Source organism: Nematolebias whitei, chromosome 3 (assembly GCF_014905685.2).
Source record: "Nematolebias whitei isolate Nwh7 chromosome 3, NemWhi1, whole genome shotgun sequence".
In the NCBI taxonomy this organism is placed as follows: domain Eukaryota; kingdom Metazoa; phylum Chordata; class Actinopteri; order Cyprinodontiformes; family Rivulidae; genus Nematolebias; species Nematolebias whitei.
The window spans coordinates 25,058,462-25,085,108 of NC_056500.1; the positions used below are offsets into that span (position 1 = coordinate 25,058,462).

The window sequence follows — 26,647 nt, forward strand, 5'->3', positions numbered from 1 at the left end:
TACAACAGAGTACTAATACTGACAAAAAATATACAGTGTACTTATACTACAGTTTTCTAATACTGACAGAATATACAGTGTACTTACTGACAGAATATATACAGTGTACTAAAACTGATGCACTTACACTAGAGTGTATTAATACAGAAATAATATATTCATTGTACTAATATTATTAGAATATATACAGTGTACTTATACTACAATGTATTAATAAGGACAGAATATATACAGTGTACAACACTGACAGAATATATACCGTGTACTTATATTGACAGAATATATACAGTGTATTAATATTGACAGAATATATACAGTGTACTTATACTACAGTGTACTAATACTGACAGAAATATAAAATGTACTAATACTGAATTAATTTATACAGTATACTTATACTGAAAGACAATATACTTTTTTTAATACTGACAGAATATTTACAATGTACTAATACTGACACAATATATACAGTGCTCTTGTACTAACAGTATATATACATTGTACTAATACTGACAGAATGTATACAGTGTATTAATACTGACAGAATATATACAGTGTACTAATAATGAATTTATTTAGTGTACTTATACTGGCAGACTATATACAGTGTACTAATATGGACAAAATATATACTGTGTTTTTGTACTAACAGTATATGTACAGTGTACTAATACTGACAGAATATATACAGTGTACTAATACTGATAGAATATATTATATACATTGTACCAATACTGACAGAATATATATGGTGTACTTACACTACAGTGTAATAAATCTGAGAGAACACACAGTCAATATACTGACCGAATATATACAGTGTACTAATACTGACCAAATATATACAGTGTTCTAATACTGACAGGATATATACAGTGTACTAATACTGAGAGAATATATTATATACATTGTACCAATACTGACAGAATATATATGGTGTACTTACACTACAGTGTATTAAATCTGAGAGAACACACAGTCCATATACTGACAGAATATATACAGTGTACTAATACTGAGATAATACAGACAGTATACTAATAATGACAGAATATATACAGTGTAATTGTACTTTTACTGACAGAACATATACTGTATACAGTGTACTTGTACTGACAAAATATTTACATTGTACTAATACTGACAGAATAAATACAGTGTACTAAATACTGACAGTATATTGTACTAATAGTGACAGAATATATACAGTGTACTTATACTGACCATCAATATATAGTGTAATAATACTGGCAGAATTAATACAGTGCAAACACTGACATATGGGTGGCATTGTGGCTCAGTTGGTAGAGTTGCCACCTATCAGCGAGAAGGTCGCCAGAATGAGTCCCTGCTGGGGACTGTTCTGTGTGGAGTGGGGTTAGCCTAGCGCTACATTAATGCTGGCAGTTGTCAACAGGGTAGCGAAGCACTACGTTTGTATTGCACGCAGTTGTCGCAGTTTGGAGTCTATATGAGTTGCTACAATCCACTCCTCGTCTGGAATTGGCTGAACTGTGTGGGGGATGGGGGATTTGGTTGGTAGGGCTCTTGGTTCGTGGGATGTCCTCCTTGAATAATGGTAAGGTAACCCTAGATTGTATTACAGTGTTTACCTATTTATAAGGGTAAACATCAACATACATAACCAGAAGTCTGACAAAGACTTGGCTAAACTTGTCTGTTTCTGACTCTGCTGTTAACTCACTGCAGCTAACAACATTTTGGCTCAGCAGCAATACTGTACTATGCTATATACAAAGTACTATAATAGGGTGGGAGCATGTGCATTTATACAAACAACCATTGTAACAAAGTAACTGTTCACTTTTTATACACCTCTTGAACAGCACACATATTATGGTGTTGTCTCATACACATAAGACGTCATAAGACGGAGTGTGGAGTACACTTTTCATAACTCCAGTTCCAAGATCAAGGTCACAAATCAAGATCAAAAGGTAAAACAAGGGCTTTCCTTGTCCAGGCCATTTCTATATATGTATTGCTGTATAATAATAGTTTGTGTATAATGTGCTGTATGCAGTACATTTGTAAACGCTGTAATGCAGCACATTGTATCTGCCCAGAGCGGTCTGTGATTAACATCACTGCTGTGTACATTCCACTCAGTGCAAACCTTAAGGAGACTCTGCAAACTCTTTACCATTCCATCAGTGATCCGCAAAGTAAATACTCAAGGGAAGGGCGTTGTTATTGTTGTTGGAAACCTCAACCAGGACAATATGAGAACTATCCCAAGTCAAAGTCAGAGTCAAAAGTTTCTTTATTTGTCATTTGCACCACATATGGTACATGTAGTGGAACAAAATTGTGTACACAGGGTCCCAGTTACATCCAACAAAAGTATAAATTGTAAAGAACAACAGTAATAAGATCTAAGTTATGAACTAAGAAATACGCTAAGCTAAAAATACTCTAATCACTAGTAGTACAAAAACAATACACCGAACAACAGCAGCACGAACATGAGTCTGTGTGAGCAGATGAATCCTCACAGATTTTCATCAGTATGTGGACTTTGCTACATGGGGAAAAAAAGACATTGCAGTAAGTTTCAAGGATTCAAGGTTTTTTATTTGTCATACACACCACATGTGGTACATGTGGTAGAACACAATTATGTACACAGGGCCCCAGTTACATCCAACAAAAATATTAAAATGTAAAAGAAAAACAGTAGTAGTAGTAGATATCCGAATGCATGCTCAATAATCCAGGTAGAAAAATCCAAAAAAATTAAATCTTATCCTCTGGACATTCAAAAAACAAAACAAAGCAAAACAACAACAACAAAAATGTAGAAACGTTTGTCTTTCATCCAAAAGACTTCCTCAGTCTGAGGTGCTGTATGCAGCTCAGTCTTATAAATAGCACCTTCTGAGTGGATCAACCAGTTTTGCTGCTGACAACCAAAACCAGCTGATCACATGATCAAGAAGGACCATCAACCTAACGATGGATCATTAGCACACTGATGGCTGTTTACTATTCACAGGGGGCTGAGTGATACTAGGGGTTGAATGAGTATATCATTTTTAAACTCGACATTAACATAATAAAACCCGAGTAGCACTCGAGTATTTGATGACGTCATAGATCTCAAGATACAAAAATAAATAAATAAATCAGCAAAAAAAGGTAATTATTTACAAAAAAAAAAAGACCAACAAAACATTGGGAGCGTATATTATGCTCCTACCATTTATCATACTGCAAATAAGTCACAGGAAAAACAAAACTATTAGTTATTATTATTAAACTGCAAACGTGAAGAAACATGCAGCATGTCAAAAACGAAACTTAAACCGAAATTGGTTCTGGCTTGGTGGATTGGACCCGGTGTTACACCATACTCTGTGACCTGCAACAGTGCAACACCGCCCCCTACGGTCATACAGTGGTCACATAATATGACGTCATTACGAATACCCGACGTTACATTTTTAACCTCGATAGAGGTCCTAGCAATCGATGTGTAGATTACTCGAGTACTCTGTTAATGTCCTAAGTGATACTAGCAATAACAGCATTGTAAGAGGGGGACAGTTGAACCCGGAGGCCTCCACCCCTGTTTAATGATGGACGATTTCTTTTCACAAAGATGGCCTCCTTTACTCCTCTCTCAAACCATCGTTCCTCTCTATCCAGGATGTGAACATCTTCATCCCTGAAAGAGTGACCGCTGGCCTGGAGATGAGTGTAGACCGCAGAGTCCTGGCCTGATGATGTTGATCTTCTGAGCTGGGCCATCCTTTTGGCCAGTGGCTGTTTAGTTTCCCCGATGTAAGACTGATCACAGCCCTCCTGACACTGAACAGCATACACAACATTACTCTGTTTGTGCCGGGGGACTGGATCTTTGGGATGAACCAGTCTTTGCCGTAATGTATTTTGGGGTTTAAAAGCCACTGGGACGTTGTGTTTAGAAAATAAACGTCTCAGTTTCTCTGATACTCCCTCAACATACGGAATGACCACTGGTCTGGGTCTGGATTCCTTCTTTTCACCTGATGGCTGACTGGAGTCCTGTTTGGGTTTCTTCACTGCTTTCAGGAAGGCCCAGTTAGGATATCCACATTGCTCTAGAGCCTGTCTTGTGTGGGATTTCTCCTTCTGCCTGGCTCCTGAGTTAGTGGGAAAGCTGTTTGCTCTGTGGTAGAGTCCTGATGACTCCTAACTTGTGCTCCAAAGGGTGATGGGAGTCAAACTGCAAATACTGGTCTGTGTGGGTGGGTTTGCGGTACACCTCAGTTTGCAAATGTCCTCTATCAGAGACTGAGACCTCACAGTCCAAGAAAGTCAACCTGCCATTTTTTGCATCTTCTCGTGTGAACTTGATGTAGTAGTAGTAGATCTAAGATATGAACTAAGAAAAACATTAACTAAAAATACACTAAGCTCTAGTAGCATAAAAACAATACATCGAACAGCAGCATGAACTGTAGCATCAAGCAGGCTTTAGAGCAGCACCCAGCCTCATCTCTGCTACTCAGATCTTCTCTTTGTAAGTTTTTTTCCAGCATATAAGCCTCTGCTGATCACGGAAAAGCCAGTAAAGAATCATCAAAGACCAGACTTTCTGGTCCAAGGGGGTTGCAAGAGCACTACAGGATTGTTTTGAGAGAACTGATTGAGACATTTTCAGGATAGGACAGACTTGATGAGTATGCCATGTCTGTGACATACATACAAAAGTGAATGGAGGATGTTACTATCAGAAACATCATTAATTACCAGAGCCAACTAACCAAATCTAGGATTACTACTGAAGTGCATGCTTGGCTGAAAGCACAAAATGTCATTTTTAATCTAGCAGTCTGGTGGCTCTGAAACCAGCTAACAATCTTAACAATGCAATAAGTAAATTGTTCTAATGGAAAGAAAATGCAATTTTTCCAGGATCATACCAATGCTTGAAAACTGGGAGGGTATCTGAGTTACAACAAAATACAAGGATCCTCAGTTGTCATGAAAGGACGACCTGGCTTTCCTTAAAGTCAGGTCAGCAGATGTACTCAGACATACTCAAATATACTCAGATGTAAACACTTATACTTGACTTGTAAAGGTCGTTGTGGATTCAGTGCATCCCTGGTTAAAGTATCTCATGAACCGTTGCAACTTTTGGCACTGTACGTTGGTGCCTGCTTTAAACATATTGGAACAATGGTTTGGTTCAGGGAGGCATTTAAAATGTCCAGCATACATCAGCTTTTTGTGTTTTTCATTTTATGCAAAATCACTCTTGGACTTCGTACGATATTTTTTTTTCAAATTTTCTGTAAATATTACCCCTCCCCATTCTAACAGATAAGTAATAAATAGTTCTTATATGAGCCACTTCTGGGAAGAAAAATTGGATTTGGGCCACTTTTGCCTGCAGTCTGAATTTAGTGAAACAGTAGTTGGTTGGCATGCAAGATCCTATCAAAGTGGCATAACAAATCTTATAATAAAAAAAATCTTAGTGTGCTTAATACCTATGCTATGCTAATGCCCAGTTTTTCTTTGATACCATATTCCTCAAATAACAGTTTTGTGAATATTTTCACTCTGGTTTGTGGAGAAAGATTTGGTAATGCTCAGGGTCCACTGGCTGTCAATACATTTGTCCCTTGTTATATCACACTTCATTTCTTGTGGCTTCACTGTATTGTGGGTTTTTTAAACCCATTTTTTTATACTGTGTGTACTGTACATGCTGTGCAGTACCGTACATTCATCTCATCGTCATCATTTTCATCGCCAATATGTTTAAGAGCATATGAAGTCAAAAGAAAGTTGTCAGGTCTTCTTGACAGATTATTCTTGTTGAAATGTTTTGTCTAGGGCACTAACAAGCAACCTTTATGCTGATGGTCCTCCTTTATCATGTGAACAGCTAGTTCTGGATGTCAACAAGAAACTGGTTAATCCACTACGATTTGTGAGGGTTCACTGTTTTCACTGTGCTGGTCTATGTTGGATGGTAAGGCGGATCTGGTAGCTTTTTGTTCTCTCAAATGACGCTTTGTCGTTGTTAAGTGCGGCTCCACTTGGTTCTCCTCTTCTGGTTTTTTTTTTCCAGGCGTAGGTGATTTGCCACTACAGTGGAGGCTGACTTGATCTGCTCTGTGGGTGGGATTATCAATGCTATGTGGGTGGGATCATAACTGATCTTTTGTGTTTGAGCCATTCCGCCCATTGTAGTCCTTAATCACCTGATAATCAGACTTGAATTTCATTAGCTTATTTTGTCACTGCTTACCGGTAATAAGTTCACATGGAGCCATGCTGCACCAGCATCTCCGATATCTCTCTTCAAATGTGTTTATTTCTTGTGGCGCCATCTGTCAACATGATATGAGAGTTGAGACAGTGGCAAAGCATAAAAAATTGGGCTCTAGGGTGACACCATGTATTATCTCTCTGGTGGGGAATACAGAGTTTTGCTCTTGTCCCTGGTGTTGGCTAGTCAGTCACCAAAGGATTCTCTTTCAGGCTGGTTTTCTTAGCTGGGAAGTTCTTTTAGTGGAGGAGGTATTTTTTTCATTTAGCCTTTTTTTATTTATTAAACCTTTATTTAACCAGATAAAAAAAAAACATTGAGATCAAGACCTCTTTCACAAGGGTGACCTGGCCAAGAACAGACAACAGCAGCACACGTCATAAAAACAAAACAAGTAGCAAGATTATGAAGACTTCAGGTAGTCTCTTTGAGCCACGAGAATTCATTTTCAAGAGAGACCTGTTTGGGGAGCGGATGGGGGTTGGGGGCCTTGCTCATGGGCCCAGGGTGGGGGTGGGTGTGGGTGCTTCACGTGAACCGGCAATCTTCTGATCACAGGCCCACCTCCTCTAGCCTCTGCGCCACCACTCCCCCATTCAAGTATGCTACTTGAAGAGGACAAATGTGAATCTTATGCTTTGGGTCCCCAACAATTGTAAAACTTTAATAATAATAATGTGTTATATATTGTCATCATTGTACGTTCCCATACAATGGTGAAATTGGATCTCTGCATTTAACCCATCCACCACCAGGTGGTGCAGTGGGCAGCTATTGAATGTGCCTGGGGAGCATTTGGGGATGAGGTGTGCTGCTCAGAGACACCATGAGATGTGCAATGACTGGGGATTGAACCTGGGACTTTTGGGTCCTGAGTCGGCTGCCCTGCCTCTACACCATGTCAGCCCCCATTCATTCATTCAACATAAAGTAAAAAGATAAGATTGAACTTTATTTATCTTGCAGGAAATTGTTGGGCCAGAGTTTCAGTACAAAGGAACATGCATGAGGAATCACACAAGATATAAAAAGAATATAAAAATAACAGATAATATATATATAAAAAAAAAAAAAAACAGAGAGGTATAAAAATACCAACAATTAAGGTCCAAAAATGTCCAAAAGATGTAATGCAAAAAAGTGGAATCCGATTTGTAAGACCCACTACATGCTGACTGCTGTTTTTTATACACGGTATAGCAGTAAACAGACTGAGCATAGGACAGCTACAGAACAGCCAGCTGACTCATGCTATCTATGTAGGACACACTGATTGCTTGGCCTTAATAAATCACACAGGCAGTGTGTTGGGAGTAGTGCTGTTATGTAACCAGTGCTAGGATGTGTTGTGAATTCAGAGCAGATAGGCAAAGTGACACGTTGTCTGAGGGAAGTGAAAGTCTCTTCCTTTGTTAGGTAAAGGCCCATTATTAGACCAAGAATTGCATACATAAATAACACAAGCAAATTAAGGAAATATAGTATTTTAAATGGTGTTTGGTGTGTTGCATGTAACATGCATGTAAGGTTCACAAGTTGTCCCAAGATGTGAGTGAGAGTAAATTAATGTTTGTTTCATTTGTCTCTGTGTCCCTGTGACGGATTTTCAACCTGTCCAGAGTGTACCCTGGATTAATGGATGGATAGATGGATTGACTGACTGTTTGTTTGATTAATTGATTGATTGATTCTCTTCTGCTTCTTTCTCATTGGGCCCAAAAATCCTTTTATATTTATGGACTTAAACCAGTTTTACTTTTTCCCCAAATTTTTTCTCCTGATTTTATTTTTCTAAATTTTGCATTATATTTTGCAAACACTTTTTCACTTAAAGGTATTTAAATGGTGGATAAATGCAGTTTCAACAAATAAACAGTAAGATATTCACAATTTCACTATTATTTACAGTTTTTTAAATAAAAAAATACATCATAATGGTTTCAGTTTAACAGAACATCCAATGCTTTTTTAAAGTGTTCACAGATAATTTACATTTAGCAGTTAGTTTTTCAGTGCACTTTCAGGTCTTTCATGTGTGTATTAAGGCTTATCCTGATGCAATCTATCAGCCAGGACAATTATTATTGCTAGGTGTGAACAGGGTCAGTATTACCTAAAATATTATTATTATCCAGTCTACTGTAACTTTACATCAGTCCTTGTCTCTGTCCTGACTCTTATTAGGAGTCCAAGCCCACAGAGACAAGGGAGGTGCATTTCCATATTTCCAGCAAAACATTTTTATTATTTGTAACATTAGTAGTAGCAATACACATATGGCATATTTTTCATTTTCATTCAACCTTTATTTAGACAGGTAAATCCCTGGTTAAATAAAGATTAATAATAATAATAAATATCATATGATTGGTTCTTTGATCTATCCATCCATCTTTTTCTTTCTATCTTTTTCTTTTTGTGTCTCTTGCTGCTTGTTTTGTGGACCTGTGATGTGATCTTAAGAAGGGTGCACCGATTGCAGTTTTCTGGCCAATCACCGATTTCTAAAAAGTCTGACCTGCCGATTCTGATTTTGGCCGATACTGGTTTTGTTTTATAAGCGACACTGTCAGGTGTTATAAGATCACAGTGCACCTTCAATTTTCCAATCTTATTTTATTGAAAAACATACCCTTGAACAATATCCTAGAAACAATACAAACTTGTTTTAACTGGCCATGAGGTAGTGCTCTGAAATATAAATGAAGTTCAGACAATTGTTAAAACAAAACAAAAAAATTGGTAAAATCGGTTTCTCATTCATTAGCCGATTTCCTAAAATTAAGGAAATCGGGGCCTATTTATCGGTGCACCCCTAGTTCTTAACCTAAATAAGACGCATGAAAGCTAATCTGGCTCCTGTTATTGATATATTCACAGTAAGAGTGTTTAAAGAAACAATCCAACAAAGTTAAGTCAGGTCCTCTGGACAGTTTCTTTTTCTTTTGTTGAAACGTTTTGTCCTTCATCCAAAGTACTTCATCAATCCTAGGAGCCACAACAAACTCAGCCCCATAAGTGGCTTACTCGCATAGTGGGCCAACCAGTTTTATGGTGATAAGATGGTTTCTGGAGTCCGCCCTCTCCCTCCTCGACTCCTCTGAGGCAGCCATAAAAGTGTGGTTCAAAACATCAAAGTTCATGCTCAATAATCCAGTGGATTTTTTTACCTGGATTATTGAGCATGAAATTTATGTTAAAAGAACAATGTTTTATCTATTGATTTATTTTTGTTTTTTAGTTGGTTGCGACATGTGACCTGACACACACACTCTCTCCCTACTAGTGGAGTTTGGTTCCACGCACAAGTATGAAATATCTGTACACTATTGATGATGCTTTGTATATATTAGCACATGCATATGTATCACTTTGTTTGGCACACATTTCATACAGTGTTAAATTTTAAAAACAAAATTCCTAGGGTAAAGATAATGGATGGATGGATGGATGGATTTCAAAAGCAGCACTGGATGTGGTGGTGGTAGGTTGTGTGGGTGATAATCATAGTGCACCACTTAGGTAATGGTAGGAGAAACATTGTGTTTCATATGGGCTTTAAGGGCTTTCTTAGCGCATACGCAGTTCTTATTGTGCTCTCCTTCATTGTTGTTTGTTTGTCTTGGTGGTTACAAAATAGGGTTCCTTGTTCAAAAACCATGTCTGTCTCTGGGTGGTTGACATGATTTTCATGTCTACAAAGTAGGAACGGGGCCGATCCAGTATCGGTATCGAGCTCCGATACCAACATAATTTATGTATCGGATTTTTCCGATCCAACCTGCAGAGATTTTCGATCCATGATGCATGTCTGTGTTTGTTGAAACGTCTCCACGTGTGATTCCCTGCTAGCTGCTCTGCACGTTGGTTTCAAACTATGGAATGGATTTCCTGAACGGAGGAGTGTTTCATGAAACCCAGAGTAATAAGACCAGCCTCACATTCAGGAAATCCAGTTCATAGTTTGCAGCCAACCATGAGTAAATATATTAGGATTGAGCAGCAGCACTGTGGCGAATGGCTAACCAAATTTTCATCGAAACATGTCCGCTTTGTGGAAGTATTTTACACTCGAAACATCACAAAGCAAGACAGCAATGTGCAATGTCTGCAGAGTTGCTGTACCGAGAGGAGGAAGCTCCATCGCAACCTACAATACAATAAACTTAATCAAACATAGCACCACATTAAACCGCGGTAAAGTTAGTTTTACGTTGGACAATTGAGCTCCGTGTCTTCAGCGGTGTGTTCTTCTCGTTCAATCTGAAGCAGGCAGTCTGATTTCGGTCAGCCATGCTCAAGCCACCCCTCTCAGTCTGCCCATCTCGGAGGAGGGGCAGACTGAGCGGGAGCGGGGCTTACCGAAATCAGACTGCCTGCTTCGGAATAAACGAGAGGAACACACCGCTGAAGCCACGGAGCTCAATTGTTTACAGAGAAGCTGCTAAACTTCATAGTAATTAATGACCAGCTGCTATCAGTTGTAGAAAATAAAAGATTTCACAGCTTGACTGAACACTTGCAGCCAAGATATAGTTTACCCTCCAGGAGATATTTATCAGTACAACAGTAGACAATCATAAAAAGTATGAATTGAAAATTAGAAGAAAAAATATATAAAAAAACTAAACAAAAACCAGCTACATTATAAAGAGATGTAAAACACTAAAAACAGGAACATGTCTGTGTTGGTTTATGCCATGAACTTAGCAGGTGTTTAAAGCCATTTAATCACTTTAATATCCACTTTAAAGCTAGGAATAAAAAACCCCAACATGTTTTGTGTTAGCAGGATTTAATTCTAACTTTGAAACTTGTCCAACATTAATAAAACTTATCTCAAGTTGCCTTTTTGGACATGCATGCATATATTTGTACAAATTGTATTTGAGAGGAGATTATTACAGCCTCACATAAAATCAATAATGAGGATGATACTGGAACGGTATAGGTATCGGCTGATATACAGATTTATGTATCGGATCGGAAAGTAAAAAAAAAAAAAAAAAAAAAAAAATTGGATTGGTGCATCCCTACTACAAAGGGTGACAAATATTTCTGTCCCTGCTGACATTGTGGTACATTCCACCACAAGTATGCCTGCTTCCTGGGATACTTTCAAAGGGGTATCAATTGCAGAACTTTGTGCAGTCCCTTTATTGTCTGTCCCATGTACATGTTATCAAATTCACAGGAGCAATGTGGCAGGGCCAACACCATTGCTCAGCTGTGATTTCAACAGCAGGACAAGAAGCAGCAGAATCCTCTGTCCCTCATGTCCCTGCTGATAGCAGTCATCCAAGGTGAAAGACCTCAGTGATAATCTGAGTAAGGTCGAAATAATGGATAAATGAGTTATGTCAAAACTGTGGAACTATGAAGGCGATCAATGACTCCTGTCACTCAGAACAAGCTCAGGTGTTCCACGCAAGAGGAAGAGGCCATCAGGGCCTGAAGAATTTTTAAAATCTAGACCTTTTAACAATTTATTAACCTCACTGAAAACAATGAAAATGAAAAAGTGTGGTTTACTGAGGACTGACTTGTAGAAGAGATATGATTTGTAGATGTTTGGCTTAAAGGAGAAGTAGCTGGTTTTCCATTTGTAGCTGTGGCAAACAAGGAACTAGAATCAACAAAAGGTCTGAACAGTTCAGGATCTCGTGCTTATTTGACAGACACCGGAACAGAGTTAACAAGAAGTTGTGAAGGTAGGTACCTTTGCAGAAAGTAGTTCAAATAAAACAAGTACACAAACAGATATAAAATACAAGCTTCTCTACAAACACCACTTCTGTCTATTCACAATATACCGTTTGTCCAGTAATAATGTCCACAACAACTAATTATTAGATTATTTACTGTAAATATGGTTGATGGCTGAATCAATTAATAAACATAAAAATATACCTGAACTCAAACAACAAAATGTTTATCTTTTATTCAGTCTTACCACTGACATGCTTTTTAAAGCTCGCTTTGCATTACTGTAACTTTGCGATAGTTTGTGCTACCATAAAAAAACGTTTCTTAAAGCTGAGACCTTTCACCTAACAGCCCATATAGGCTTATAACGGCAGCCTGACCTGTTGTTGCAGGAAGCCGTGAAACAGCCCCTCTGTGTCCCTCCTCTTGTCAAATGGGACAGTTGGGTGTCCCGCCCCTTTTTATACGGATAGGATGGACAAAATAAGAGTGTCCCACCCAAATCGGTACGGTTGAAAACACATTTTTCTCTCCTTTCACTTTTACAGATGACAGAAATCCATCGTGGAGATGGAGAATTTTAATCCATGGCTATTTCACTTGGCTGTCCACCAGACAACCTCAAGGCAAGATCTGGTTGTCCAAAGCAAAAATACATTTTCTAAGACAAACAGAAACCACTTTTGTTGACCCCTGTATATATAAATGAGCTTGTGTTTGTGTGTTTGTGTGTGTGTGTGAACTAAAGTAGCATTTGGGCCCAAAAAATCAGATCCGACCTGGCTCCAGCCCGCAATCATCATTTCCGAACCCCACCCGACTCTATGAATTAACAGTAATTACAGGTCCGAACCCGGAACCCCCCCCCCCCCCCCCCATGACATTTCTAATTAGTTATTAATGGTTAATTAACTTTCTCTTTTCCCACCCATAACTTCTGGTCTGCTCATGACATTTCAATGAAGATTTATACACATATGCATCATCACTAGATGTAGTGTGGCATACACTTTTCATCACCCTAGCTCAAAGGTCAAGGTCACAAATGAAGGTCAAAGGTTATACAAGGTCTTTGCTTCTCCGAGCCAATGCTATAAATTGCTGTATTGCTATATAATAGTTAGTCTACGAGTGTAGGCCTGTCACGATAAACAATAAATCAATTAATCAATTAATCACATGATAAATGAAAATGATCAACCTTATTTTCATTTATTGGCTTTATCATTTCTTCATGTCTCTCTCTTTCTACTCAAGACAATGGATGATTAAAGGCTCACCTCCAGTGCTCTTCACTGACCCTTCCTTTTCTCTTTTCTTTAAAATACGTTTTATCCATCCAAAATTGCGTTTTTGAATTGTTAAAAACAGCTAAGCTGAGAAGCTAAGCTACGACTTAAGCTAACAGGCCGGCCTGGGGAAAAAACCTCCATCAGGCGGGCTCCCACTCTCATTGTTTTTAAGTCTCGCTTGAAAACCCACTTTTATTCCCTTGCCTTTGATACGGTGTGATTTGTTTTGATCCTGTCTGTATTCTACAGTGTTAGCCATTTAGTTATTATCTGTTGCTATTTGTATCTATGTTTTTATTTTATGCTTTCCTGTCCACTTTGGTTGGCCTTGTTGCTGTTTTAAGTGCTCTATAAATAAATTGGTAGGGTATGGTATGGTCTTGATCATGATCCACTTGCTTTTAGGAGTCAGGCTCTTTTTTGTCCCCTGTAATGAAGCAAAGAGAGGGAATTGGAAAGACCCTCCTGTCTGTCCGTTCATCCATCCTTGCATGTTGTCATGAGATGGGAGAGACTGAGCATACAACAACTGTTGCCCAAGTTCGTCACCAGTCTGAACTTGATGCGAGTGTGGCATAGATAAAGCCTTTGTTGACAAAACCTCAAATAGACAAACACAATGTTGCATTGTTAAGTTAATGTGACCTTCTTTAACCAAAACCTGCGACATTTAGAGCCAATTAAACTGTCCTTCAAGTGAGGCTAGTTGGCAGAGCGTACACACCACCATCTGTTACTGACAGAGCGTTTGCCTCTCTGACCCCTTATGGGCCTTTTGAGCCAGAGTGGACCTTGCCAATGCAATCTGTCACTCATAACTCTAATGTGGGGAGGATAGAGCTTCATGCACATTATGGTTTACCTGTGTTGTCACTTGCTGGGTTTCTACTATTGTTCATAAAAACACAGCATTTAGAAGAATAGGGGAATGAAAATGATAAACCTTAAGTAAGTAATGTTCATCTATGTAGCGTCTTTCACAAAATAAAACCAAAAAGTGCTCTTCAATGCAAAATAAATCAATAAAAATAGTAAATAAAAAAAATGTAAAACAATTACAAATGAAACACAAAATGTCATCAAAATTAACTAAATGATTGGCTTAAGTCTTCTGCTGTTTTCAAAGAATTTCCTGCCGTTAATGTAAAATCAAGGAAATTTATTCTACAGTCAAGGTGCAGCTGCTTGGAAGGATGGGTTTTAAACTGGGTCTGAGGAACTACTAGTGGTTTCTGGTTATATTATTTAAGAGACCATGACCAAAACATGTAGGCTTTAATAGTCAGTAGTACCATGCCAGGAGCTTGACCATGCAGAGCCCTAAAATTGAACACCTAGATTTTAAAATTTATATGAAAAGCAACAGATAATCAATGAAGATATGATAAACCAGTAACCAGCTAAGTTCTTGTACTTCTTTTAGGAGCCTCTTCAACTCCTCCACTTGATGCAGAGACTCAACCAAACTCAGAGGGAGCACAGCATTGTATTCCTGATTTAGAATTGTGACTCAGACTTAGAGGAGCTGACTCTCTTCTCAGCTGCTTCACACTCAGCTGTGAATGGACTCAAACTCTGAACACTTCAATAGAATCACACCAGCTGCAAAAAGCAGAGACGGGACCGTGAGGCTCCCAAACCAGACACCCTCCTCTCCATAACTGCACCGTGCGATCATGCTCATGAAGACCATACAGTATCTGAGACATGGGACAGTCCTGGTGAAGGCCAACCTACACCAAGCACAAGTTTAACGTTATTAAACTTACTTTGGTTATGCAGGGACTGGATATATATTAAAAGGGACCCTGGCACACCATACTCCTGACAATCAGTTGGAGTCTCTCTTTGAAAATCCCATACCTGCCAACCATCCCTGTTTGGGCGGGTCAGTCCCAGAATTAGATTAGGTAGATTACATGACATTATATAGTGCAAAGGACATTTTTTGATAAATGGCCACCATGACAACATGATGCAGTCAGAACAAACTTGTGATGCTCATGGTATAAAAAAACAAAACAAAATAATTGGAATTTTCAAATATGATCTCAGTTAAAGTTCAGCTTAAAGGCTAGTTTTAAGCCAGTTTTCTACTTTTCTATATATATTTAATATACAGATTTTATGTTTTATTAATCATAAGAATTTAGTAAAATTACTTCAGATAGCTGGAAAATGCAGAGTTTTGACTAGATTTTTTAAGTTTTCTGTGAGGGACTTTCCCTGGACCCTCCTAGGACCACTTTGCTCTGTTTGCTACCACATATAAATGTTCCTCTTTGGCATCAGCAAATGTAGGCAGGTATGGAATCTTGGAGTAAACTTTCTCAGGGTGGCTGGGAAGTGTGGTACTTAGTTCAAACCATCAACATGTCTGCTAGATCCTGTCCAAACCAGACTGTTCAGACAGGTGCTTCCTGTGATTAATGTCCCCATTTTGGATCTGCTTAATCTTGTTAATGAATGGTTATGTACCACAGGGCTTTGAGGTATCTGAAACTGAAGAAATCTGATCTTGATTCAGGAGCTCAAGCCAACATGGATTAAAGTTCTCCGTCACTACGATGGATTTCCGTCATTTTAAATGTGGCCAGGACGGATTTCTGTCATCTGTTAAAATGAGGAGGGGAAAAATGTGTTCTGTTGTGGTCTTGTTAAAACCATCTAAGCTAATAATGAGACTGACACTGCTTTCAACCAATAAAGAGAACCATGGTTAATGGTTAATATGGACTGAAGAGCTGAGCTGATAGGCAAAACTATTAATTTACTGGCCAGTCTATGTTCTGACCCTCACCATGGAAACCTCCAGAAACCATCTTAGCACCATCAAACTGGTTGACCCACTATGTGAGTGTGCTATTTATAAGTCAAAGTTTCTGTATTTGTCATTTGCACCACATGTGGTACATGTGGTGGAACGGAATTGTGTACACAGGGTCCCAGTTACATCCGACAAGACGGTGAGTTTATCGTGGCTCCTCAGACTGATGAAGTCTTTTGGATGAAAGACAAAACATTTCAACAAAACGAAACCATCCAGAAGACCTGACTTAACTTGTTGGAATTTTTATCTGGGTTATTGAGCATGAACTTTGATGTAAATAATGAATCTTCTTCATATAGCAAAGTTAGTCATGGAGTTCCTCAGGTGTCAGTGCTTGGACCAATGCTCTTTACTTCATATATGCTTCCATTAGGTAAAGTAATTAAACAGCATGGGGTACATTTTCATTGTTATGCTGATGATACACAGTTATATTTATCCACAGAACCTGATGAATCCAATCAGTTACTTAGATTACAAGCATGTCTTAAAGACATAAAAACTGGATGACCGTTAATTTTCTGCTTTTAAACTCAGACAAAACTGAGGTTGTAGGTTTTGGACCTGAGCATCTTAGGAATAAACTTTGCAGCCTTCACTTCATCTGGATGGCATTAATTTGGCCTCCAGTTCTAATAACATACCTTGGTGTTATTTTTGATCAGGATGTCTTTTAACCCCCACATTAAAAATGTTACCAGAACCGCTTTCTTCTACCTGCATGTTTATCACTAAAATTAGAAAACATCTTGTCCAAAAATGATGCAGAAAAACTGGTCCATGCATTTGTCAGGTCCAGCCTGGACTATTGCAATTGTTTATTATCTGCATGTCCAAAAACATATTTAAAAAGTCTTCAGTTGATCCAAAATGCTGCTGCCAGAGTTTTAATGAGAGTTGGTAGGAGAGATCACATTTCTCCAGTTTTAGCTTCCCTCCATTGGCTCCCTCTCAAATTCGGAAGACAATTTAAATCTTACTTCTAATGTGCATCCCACCTAGAGCCCGGTTCTTCTGGACTCCTGTTAAAAGGGTGTTGTTTCTTTCCACAGTCGCCTGTGTGCTGCTCAGGATGGGAGGTTTCATAGAAGTGGAGATTCAATGCAATCTGCTCTCTTCCTTAGACAACCATTACTAGTTCTTTTTAGACCTTTTTTCCTTCACCAGCATGAGCAGTTTAAGAGAATAACTATACTGGGCTGAAACAAAGAGCTCTGTCATTTTGTTAAATGTTTTATGATATGCAGGGAACAACTTGTTGTCATTAATGATGAACCTCTCTGTTTTCAGGCTGGGCGTGTGTGTGTGTTGACCTCATGGTGTAACAAGATTAAAGATGAGCATTAGCAGTGATGAGGTCAACTTCCTGGTCTACAGATATCTACAGGAGTCAGGTACGGGAACTGTGATGGCACGCTTCACCTTTAATCACTTTTTAACTTTCAGCCTTAAAGTCTCAAAGTTTGCCGTCACTGTGCTTTTATTACTTTTTAGCTCCAAGAGGTTTGTGTTTAGTTTATCATGACAGCCTAAATTTGGAATTCTTCAATATGATGACTTCAACTAAAATCTGCAAGATTGCATTTTTTCCTCATCCAGTTTGTTTTATTCAAGCCAAATGAAAGTGGATTTTTTTCCCCCTATAGATATCCCTGTAATCTCTGGATTATGTTCAGAACTCAGCACTGTTCACATTACAGTATACTATACCAAAAAACAAAACGTAAACAAAGGTTTGCAAATTTATTACATTTTTGATGAGCTGTTAAAATGTCAGAATTTGAAGAATTAATTAAACTTCGATTAAAAAAATTGACCATTGAATTAGAGTTTGAGTACGGCTGGTCATTTTTTAAAATCTGTTGTGTTATTGAGTCTGGATGCATGAAGCCTGGGTGTTTATTCCTTCAACACTGGTGTTTAACTTCCTGTGCTGCTCACATTCAGCCAGAATCTCTTTGGACTGCAACTGTTGGCAACAAACTACACACGGGATTCAAGAGGGAGTCTCTAAAAGTTCACAATGGGTCTCAGTTTCCTCATGTGGGTTGCCTCACTCTTGTGGTGCAGGATATTTTTTTGCAGACCTCTGGAACCCATGTCAGTTTAGTTTTCATAACTAGAGCATTAGAGCTGTTTTTTAATATATATACAAACTCCCAGAACATTTGGCCCAAACTTTTCAGAGTTCAGTGTGATTTCAAGTGAAAATTTTGTGCATTTTCTCACAAATTTGCACCTCCGACTAGCCCCAAACAGTGAGCTACAACATCAACACATTCCTTTACTAAATATTTCTCATCTACTGTTTCCAACCTGATTGAGGTTTGTCATCCAAACCTAGTGTCTCAGTGCAAAGGTGTGTCAGATATCAACAAATTCCATGCTCAATAATCCAGGTATACAGTTCAACATTTTTCAGTCAGGTCATCTGGACAGTTTCTTTTTTTGTGCTGAAACGTTTCGCCTTCCATCCAGAAGGCTTCATCAGTCAAGGAAACACACAACACAAAACTGATTCTTCCCCTAACAGCTTACTCCAAAGTGGAACAAACCAGTAATGTTGGTGCTAAGATGGTGTCTTTGGCACGCCCCCTCCTCCAGTGCCGGCCCTCTTCCTCGTCGACAGTCATGTTAAACTGGTTCAAAACCAACAAAGGCCATGCTCAATAATTCAGGTATACAATACAAAGGTAAACAATACACAGTGTGGTGTGTTTCCTTGACTGATGAAGCCTTCTGGATGGAAGGTGAAACGTTTCAGCACAACAACAAAAAAACTGTCCAAATGACCTGACTGAAAATTGTTGGTGTGTCTGACATGTTTGTGAGAAGAAGCTAGAAGTGGACAACCTGAGTTAAAGAAGGACCTGCTGCCTTGTTCACAGAGCTTCAACTATAACTGATGGCTCTGTGTCTCTGAGGACTAGTTACAGCTGTTACACATTTGTTCTTGTCATCAGGGTTCTCCCACTCAGCCTTCACCTTTGGTATAGAGAGCCACATCAGTCAGTCCAACATCAACGGTGCTCTGGTTCCCCCTGCTGCCCTCATCAGCATCATTCAGAAGGGTCTGCAGTATGTGGAGGCTGAAGTCAGCATCAATGAGGTGGGTCTCAACTTTAGAACGCTGGGAGGATGGGCTAGTTTTGACTGAGGTGGAAAGGCTCACCAAGCCCACGGTTCAGTTTGGGTTTTGGTTTGGTTCAGGTTTTTTTAATTTATTTGTACTTCTTTCTGTTTTGTAAATGCTCGAGAAATGCCACCCATCAGTAAAATATAACACTGTAACAGTTTTTGTGCCTGCCAAGTGTTTTTTTTTCCTCAACACCATTAGACACATTAGAAAATAATGTATAATGAGCGGAATTAGTTTCTGCATTGACGATGATGATCAGTATGTTGGTATCTGTTGTCTTTTGCTGATGATGACTTTTGATTTTTCACCAGATCTTTGTTTCAACACTTACTGGCCACGTTTCACCTAAACAGCCATATCTTCATTCACTGCAGAATGTTTTTTTTTTTTCATTTTATAAAGCTACAAAGTCTTTTAAATTCATGTCTCTTTCCTTCTCTTCTGCTTTTATGAGGGAGTTTGCTGAAGTGAAGTCACATTTTCTTGTGGTTCCACTCAGTCATGCATCAATAAAACAAACTTTAACGTTGCTCCCCCGTATCATAGACACTGTTCTGCTATAGACTTTGTGCTTAGTGGTTCTTGATGTTTAGGTGACCAATTTGTCTCAGTCCTCCGTCCACCTCTCTTTCCTCACGTCGCACAGAAGGACAGACATAGAGGGTAAAGACTATACAACAGCTGCAGACGGCCTCTGGTCTAACACAAACAGGTAGATTGTTAAGAAAAACCCACATTCTGTGCACAAGAGCTGAACCAAACACACGTCCTGAACAGCACTACATACAGCACTAACAGTAGAGTGCTGTATGAATGGATAAGTGAGGACACAGATAGTGCTGTAAAGCACTTGAGTATCTTGATAAGATTGAAAAGCGCTATATAAGTGCAGTCCATTTACCATTTATCATTTTCTTCATCTGTAGGACGGCACATTGTTTGATGGACGGCCAATTGAGTCCTTGTCCCTCATCGATGCGGTGATGCCAGACGTAGTTCAGACAAGGCAGCAGGCTTATCGGGACAAAATGGCCCAGCAGCAGGCCGCAGCTTCAGCACCAGCATCAACGGGGGCAGGCAGCATAGCCGGAAACCCCAAGAACGGAGAGAATACTGCCAACGGGGAGGAGAATGGAGCTCATGCCTTAGCAAGTGAGAGACACAAAGACAGATCTGCTGCAACAGCTTCGTTTCCTGTTTGGCACCATGGCTTCTACTCTACATGAATTTAGATGCTCAAATTTATGTTTTTATTCTATTGCTTATGTTTGTTGGTTGGATTTAGGTTTAATCATTGATTTCCCCCAACTTTAGATAACCACACAGATTTGATGGAAGTGGATGGAGACGTAGAGATTCCTCAAAACAAGGCTATGGTCCTGAGGGGTCATGAATCTGAGGTCTTTATCTGTGCCTGGAACCCAGTGAGTGATCTGCTGGCATCAGGGTGAGTTCACTCTCCAAAATGGTTGGATAATACTGAGCCCCCCCCCCCCCCCCCCCCCCCCCGCAAAAAATTAAAATAACTCTGCCGATAAAGCCACTTACTTCAGGAAGCATGCTGTCCTAATGCCTCATTTAGACAAGAGTCAGTCATTTTCATTGAACTTTATTTAGCTGTTGAACTTCACTAATTTACAGAACTCTTTCACTTTGTCCTCACACAACACAACTTCTTCCACAAAAACATGATTCTCCGTACTCTTTAAGTTTACATCTCAGGACATACTGTATTTTTTACCCAGTTCTAGTTTATTCAAATTTAACCTCAAGTGTATCAAAACACAATAGATTTTACCATGCTAATATTTATTAGGGGTGTAACGGTACATCTAGGTCTGGAGGTAAGTTTGGTGTTTACCTTGGTATCAGTGTCATGGTTTGATATGGTACAGTACAACAAAGAAAGAAACAAATGGCAAATACTTTTTGTTCCTGTTGCGGAGCGAACAGGGAAATTGGATATACCGTCTATCCGTCCATCTTGTAAGCATGATAACTTGAAAAATAAGTGAGGTATTGGCCTCCATTTTGGTATGTGGCTACATCTACACTTATAAAAGCTCTCTATCAGGTTTCCAGATTGTAATCCAAGCTGTCTACTGCCTTGTATGTATATTTGTAAACTTTGAGAGCTGGATAACTTGAAAAATAAGCAATGTGCCAACTTTCCATTTTGGTGTGTGGCTGCATCTAGGGCTAGGTTTTAAAAAAAAGTCATTATTGAAAATTGAGTTGCCACAGTAAAATCCAAGATGGCCACCACAATATAAATATTTTGTAAACTGGCTACCCTATCATTTGAGGAAACTATGCTTTCTAGTTTTTATATATATCTTAAAAGTATAGTTTCCTCCAATGATTTGGGCGGCCAAAGATTAATCTGTGGTGGTCAAGGCCACCATTGCAACCCCCCCCCAGCTAAACCACTGCACCTGGTGATTCATCAGTCTGCGCTGCAAAAAACCCATGACACCTCCTTCTGTTATTCTCCACAGTGTAACTCCTACCCATTTGAATATCTTGCAACAAAAACATTAAGGTTTACTTCATTCTCTGTTCAATTCTAGTCCAGAAAAACACTAATCTCCCAAACTATAAATATTAATTATTCACATACCTCAGCAACGGGGGACATCGGTGTACCACTCATTTGTTTTTGTACAAACAATGACTCTCACAGAAGTGGAGAAAAACATCAAAAATAGGCCTGTCACAATAACAAATTTTACTGGGCGATTAAATGTCTCAGAAATTATTGTGAAAAACGATAATATCGTTTGAAATCTGACAATAATTACCAATTATTGTCAAATTTGTTTTGCATGTAGTATATTTTTTCGACCACTGGATGGCAGTACAAGACTGTTTGAGTCGAAGGATGGATAGTGAGGAAGCGAGCAGTAGTGTTGTAGTACTCGAGACCGGTCTTGGTCTCGAGACCGGTCTCGAGACCACTTTTTGACGGTCTCGGTCTCGTCTCGGTCTCGACCGCATTTGGTCTCGGTCTTGTCACGGTCTCGGACATTGAGGACTCGGGATTTTTTTTCAAGACCAGTCAAGACCACAACTGTGAAAATATCACTAAATTGCCAGAATATTGTCCAGTTTATTTGTTAACATCTTTGCTTTTACTGGATGCAAAACATACCGATTCAAATTCAAGCGATAACGTGACTCATAGCAGCTAGCTACATGTTTTTGTTACCACTCCAATGTTGCCAGATTGGGTGGTTTACTGCCAATTGGCCAGTTTTCGTTCTGATTTTGCTGGGAACTCTGGGAAGATTTTTGTTGGACTGTTCCGTTTTGCCACATATTGTTAAATTACCTTGGCTTGTACTGATGTGGGTTTGTGTTCAAAAAGTAAATATACTGTAACAAATATAGATTGTGCAGGTTTTTGTGTGATGTTGCGGTTTTTAACCGATTTTTTGCTGGAAAATCTCGACTCTATCTGGCAACACCGAGCCCACCTCCTTTCACTCGCAAGCGTCAGGGAAGAAAAGTTAGACTTGTTTGTGTTTAGAACAAGAGAAGATGTCTTCTAAATCTGCTGTTATAAAGTTTGGCTATTTGAGTCACAAAGAGTATGTTTGCAAAACAACTCTGAAAAAAAAACACACGGCGCAATGCAAGTTCTGCAGCGCTTCACTTTCGGAGACTGTCGGGACTACATCCAACTTTTATCGACACCTGGAAAGGAAGCACAAAGAAAGGTAAGCGCCGCAGCTTTGTGTAAGTGATGCTAGTAAAGCTAGCTAGTTAACGTTATCAATCTGCCTCTCTTCCAAGAACAATACAAACAGAACGTTTTATCAAGTATGGTTTATTTGTCATATGCAAAATCAACACAAGGTCGACAACAATGCAGTGAATTGCTTAGGACGAGAAAAACAGTCTTGACTCGCCAAAAACAAACAAAAAAATAACAACAACAAATACCAAAGCATGCATCACAAATACTAAAATAAGGGACAAAAATTTGAAAAAGTAATTCATCGACATTAAATCTAAATACATCTAAATTAATTCATGTGTGTCAGACTCAGACCCGCTTTGTTTAGCCCTTAAATGAGTTTTACTTTATAACACTGATATAATTAACATATTAAGGGAAGTAAGCAAATTCACTGTTTACATACAGTTAAATCAGGTCCTCTGAGTGTGTGTTAAAAGAAAAAAAGTAGAATATTATCTGCACAGCTTTTTTCTACCTTTTTTTTCTTTTAACACTCCCAGAGGACCTGATTTAACTTTTTTAAATTTTTCTACCTGGGTTATTGAGCATGCATAAGGACAAATTCACTGTTAACTTTGAGAGACTGAGGGGACAGGGCTTGTGGTAACAAAATGTAGAAACGTTTCATCTTTCATCCAAAAGACTACTTGACTTCTTAACAAAAGACTTCATTGTAAGAGGGACTGTCTTCTTCTTACATCGCTGATATTGCTAGTATCACTCAGCCCCCTGTGAATAGCAAGCAACCATCAGGGTGCCAACGATTCATTGTTAGGCTGATGGTCTCCCTTAGCATATTTGGCAAACTGGTTGATCCACTGTGAGAAGATGCTAACTGTGTTTAATATGTCCTGATGCATGCTCAATCACACAGGTAGAAAAATCTTAAAAAGTTAAATCAGGTCCTCTGGGTGTGTTAAAAAAGTAAAAATAAAAGGTAGAAACATTTCGTCTTTCGTCCGAAAGACTTCCTCAGGCTGAGGAGCTGCATTCAGCTCAGCCCTATAAATAGTGCCTCCTCACAGTGGACCAACCGTTTGTTGTTGATGAAACTAGCTGCTCACATGTTCAAGGAGGACCATCAGCCTAATGATGGATTGTTAGTACCCTGATGGCTGCTTGCCTTCACCGGGGGCTGAGTGATACTAGCAATAACAGCATTGTAAGAGGGGGACAGTTGAACCCGGAGGCCTCCACCTCTGTTTAAAGATGGATGGTTTCTTTTCACAAAGATGGCCTCCTTTACTCCTCTCTCAAACCATCGTTCCTCTCTATCAAGGATGTGAACATCTTCATCCCTGAAAGAGTGACCGCTGGTCTGGAGATGAGTGTAAACCGCAGAGTCTTGGCCTGAAAATGTAGCTCTTGAGTTTAATATAGCTCCTCATATTGAAGAAGTCTTTTGGATGAAAGACAAAACATTTGTATAATTTTTTATTGTTTAAACCCATCCAGAGGACCCAATTTAACTTTGTTAGATTTTTCTAAGTTTAATTTTTGCTTATGATAAACAATGGAGGATATATTTGACATACATTTATGAAGTTGCTACTTATTTTTAAGTGTTCTTTTGATGTAATTGATGTTCATGACCAGATATACTGATTCCTCCTTTGCATTTTTTAGGTTCCTGGAATACAAGGCAGGGCAACAGAATGATGTCACAGTCACACAGCCATCAATTTCATTATTTACGCAGAAAGTGCAGCTCTACAGCCCACAATCACCAAGGCAACAAGCCATCAGTCAAGCCATTGTCCAAGATTTGATCATTGGGTGTTGTCTGCCTCTCTCACTTGTGGAAAACAGTCATTTTAAACACTTTCTTGAAGTTATGGATAGTAAATACACACCAATCTCTAGAAAAACGGTTTCTGATAGACAAATTCCAGAGTTGGTAATCAAGGTCAAGGAAACTGTTTTGGAGAAACTGAAGACCCAGTCATCTGTGTCATTAACAACTGACCTCTGGTCTGATCGCAGGCTACGCTCCTTCCTTGGGGTGACCGCCCACGTGTGCTACAAATCAAAGGATTCCTATGCACTTGAATCCTACCTGCTGGACTGTAGGCGTTTCACAGGCAGACATACTGGAGAGCACATTGCGTCTGCCTTTGAGGAGATCACAGAGGAATACGGTATCCATGACAAAATTAGCTATATCATAACAGACAATGCTGCCAATATGAAATGTGCTTTCAAAGTACACATGCCCCAATCTGATGACAGCGAGAGTGAAGAGGAGCATTTAGATGACGAGCACCTGTGGGAGGACATTAATTCTCAGGAAGACACCGAATTACCCTGGTCATCTGGTGCACGTCTTTCCTGCTTTGCACACTCTCTGCAATTAGTTGTGAATGACGGCATGAAGGAGGTCAAGGCCATTTCTCACACAATAGCCAAAACATCACGGTTCACCACCTTATTGCATAGCAGTTCACAATTCAAAGACAAGTTTGAGGCTACGTTTGGCACTAATAGGACCATTCCAGCTGCAAACACAACTCGATGGAACAGTATATTTAAACAAGTACAGGCCTTCACAGCTCTGGACCACAAAGCCCTGAATGAAATGTGCAGCAAGGATCACGAGGAGTTGGTGTTTAGTGCCCGTGAGTGGAACCAGCTGAAGGAACTGAGTGCAGTTCTTGCTCCATTTTCTGAGGTAACAGACCTGACAGAAGGGGAGAAATCAGTTACCATTAGTATGGTGGTTCCAACTGTCCTGGACTTGAATACACACCTCCTCAAGATGGAGGACACTCGAATGCAGTGCCAGTCATTGGTCAGAGCCCTCCAGCAGTCTCTGGTGAAAAGATTTTCTGGAATCTTTTTAAAAACAAGCATGGCCAAAGACAGTGGAAGAGAGGAACCTTTTAACCACAATGTTTACTTCTTGGCCACCATGCTGGATCCTCAGTTTGGCTTAAGCTGGGTGGACTTAGATGTTACCAATGGGGGAAATTCAACATCAGTGAAAAAGTTCAGAGATGAGCTTAAGAAGACACTGACAGGTCAGTATATATTTTCTCTGCTGAAAATAAATGTCTTATTTGCAAAATCATAAATCCTAAAATATTTCAAATTAGTTGTCTATAAAAGCCTTAACTAGTCTTACAGTGGAATTCATAGTCTTCATTTCATCTGTTTACTTTTGTCATAAAAACATATTTTGTACACTCTGAGCCTATTGAAACAGATACTCTATATTTAGGCTGGTAACATGCCTATTGTACACAATCCTGACTCACTTTTATATTAAATGGGACTGTACTTATATAGCACCTTTCTATCTTATCAGACACTCAAACCACTTTACATTACAATCTGTGCCTCATTTACACATTCATACGGCACTCTATTAGATCTCTACAAAGCTAATTGAACAAATCATTCAAAGGAGACTAATCAGAGCTTTATCACATTCATACGCTGATGGGACGCACATCGGAGGCAATGAGGGGTTCAGTGTCTTGCCCAGGGACACTTAGGCATGTGACTTAGGGGAGTCGAACCCCCAACTCTGGCGTTGAAGGACGACTGCTCTAACCACTCAGCCACAGTCGCCCCATTAACCATGTTTATTTGAATAGCAAAAATATAATTAATTAATTAAATTAATTAATTATATATATAATATATATAT

The 26,647-nt window shown here is 39.1% G+C and overlaps 2 protein-coding genes across 2 annotated transcripts in view; both read left to right on the top strand.

Annotated features, from left to right (window-relative positions):
- The window catches only part of tbl1xr1a (tbl1x receptor 1a), a 42,725-nt gene that overhangs the window by 651 nt on the left and 15,427 nt on the right, over positions 1-26,647 (top strand). The window contains exons 2-5 of the mRNA XM_037698152.1: positions 17,408-17,511; positions 19,081-19,226; positions 20,183-20,408; positions 20,571-20,703. Coding sequence (XP_037554080.1) covers positions 17,454-17,511; positions 19,081-19,226; positions 20,183-20,408; positions 20,571-20,703 — 563 coding nt within the window. The 5' untranslated portion in view covers positions 17,408-17,453. The remainder of the gene's footprint in view (positions 1-17,407; positions 17,512-19,080; positions 19,227-20,182; positions 20,409-20,570; positions 20,704-26,647) is intronic.
- LOC119430690 (zinc finger BED domain-containing protein 6-like) overlaps positions 24,545-26,647 on the top strand; it is a 3,068-nt gene continuing 965 nt past the window's right edge. The window contains exon 1 of the mRNA XM_037698150.1: positions 24,545-26,015. Within this exon, the coding sequence (XP_037554078.1) occupies positions 24,581-26,015 (1,435 nt within the window). The 5' untranslated portion in view covers positions 24,545-24,580. The remainder of the gene's footprint in view (positions 26,016-26,647) is intronic.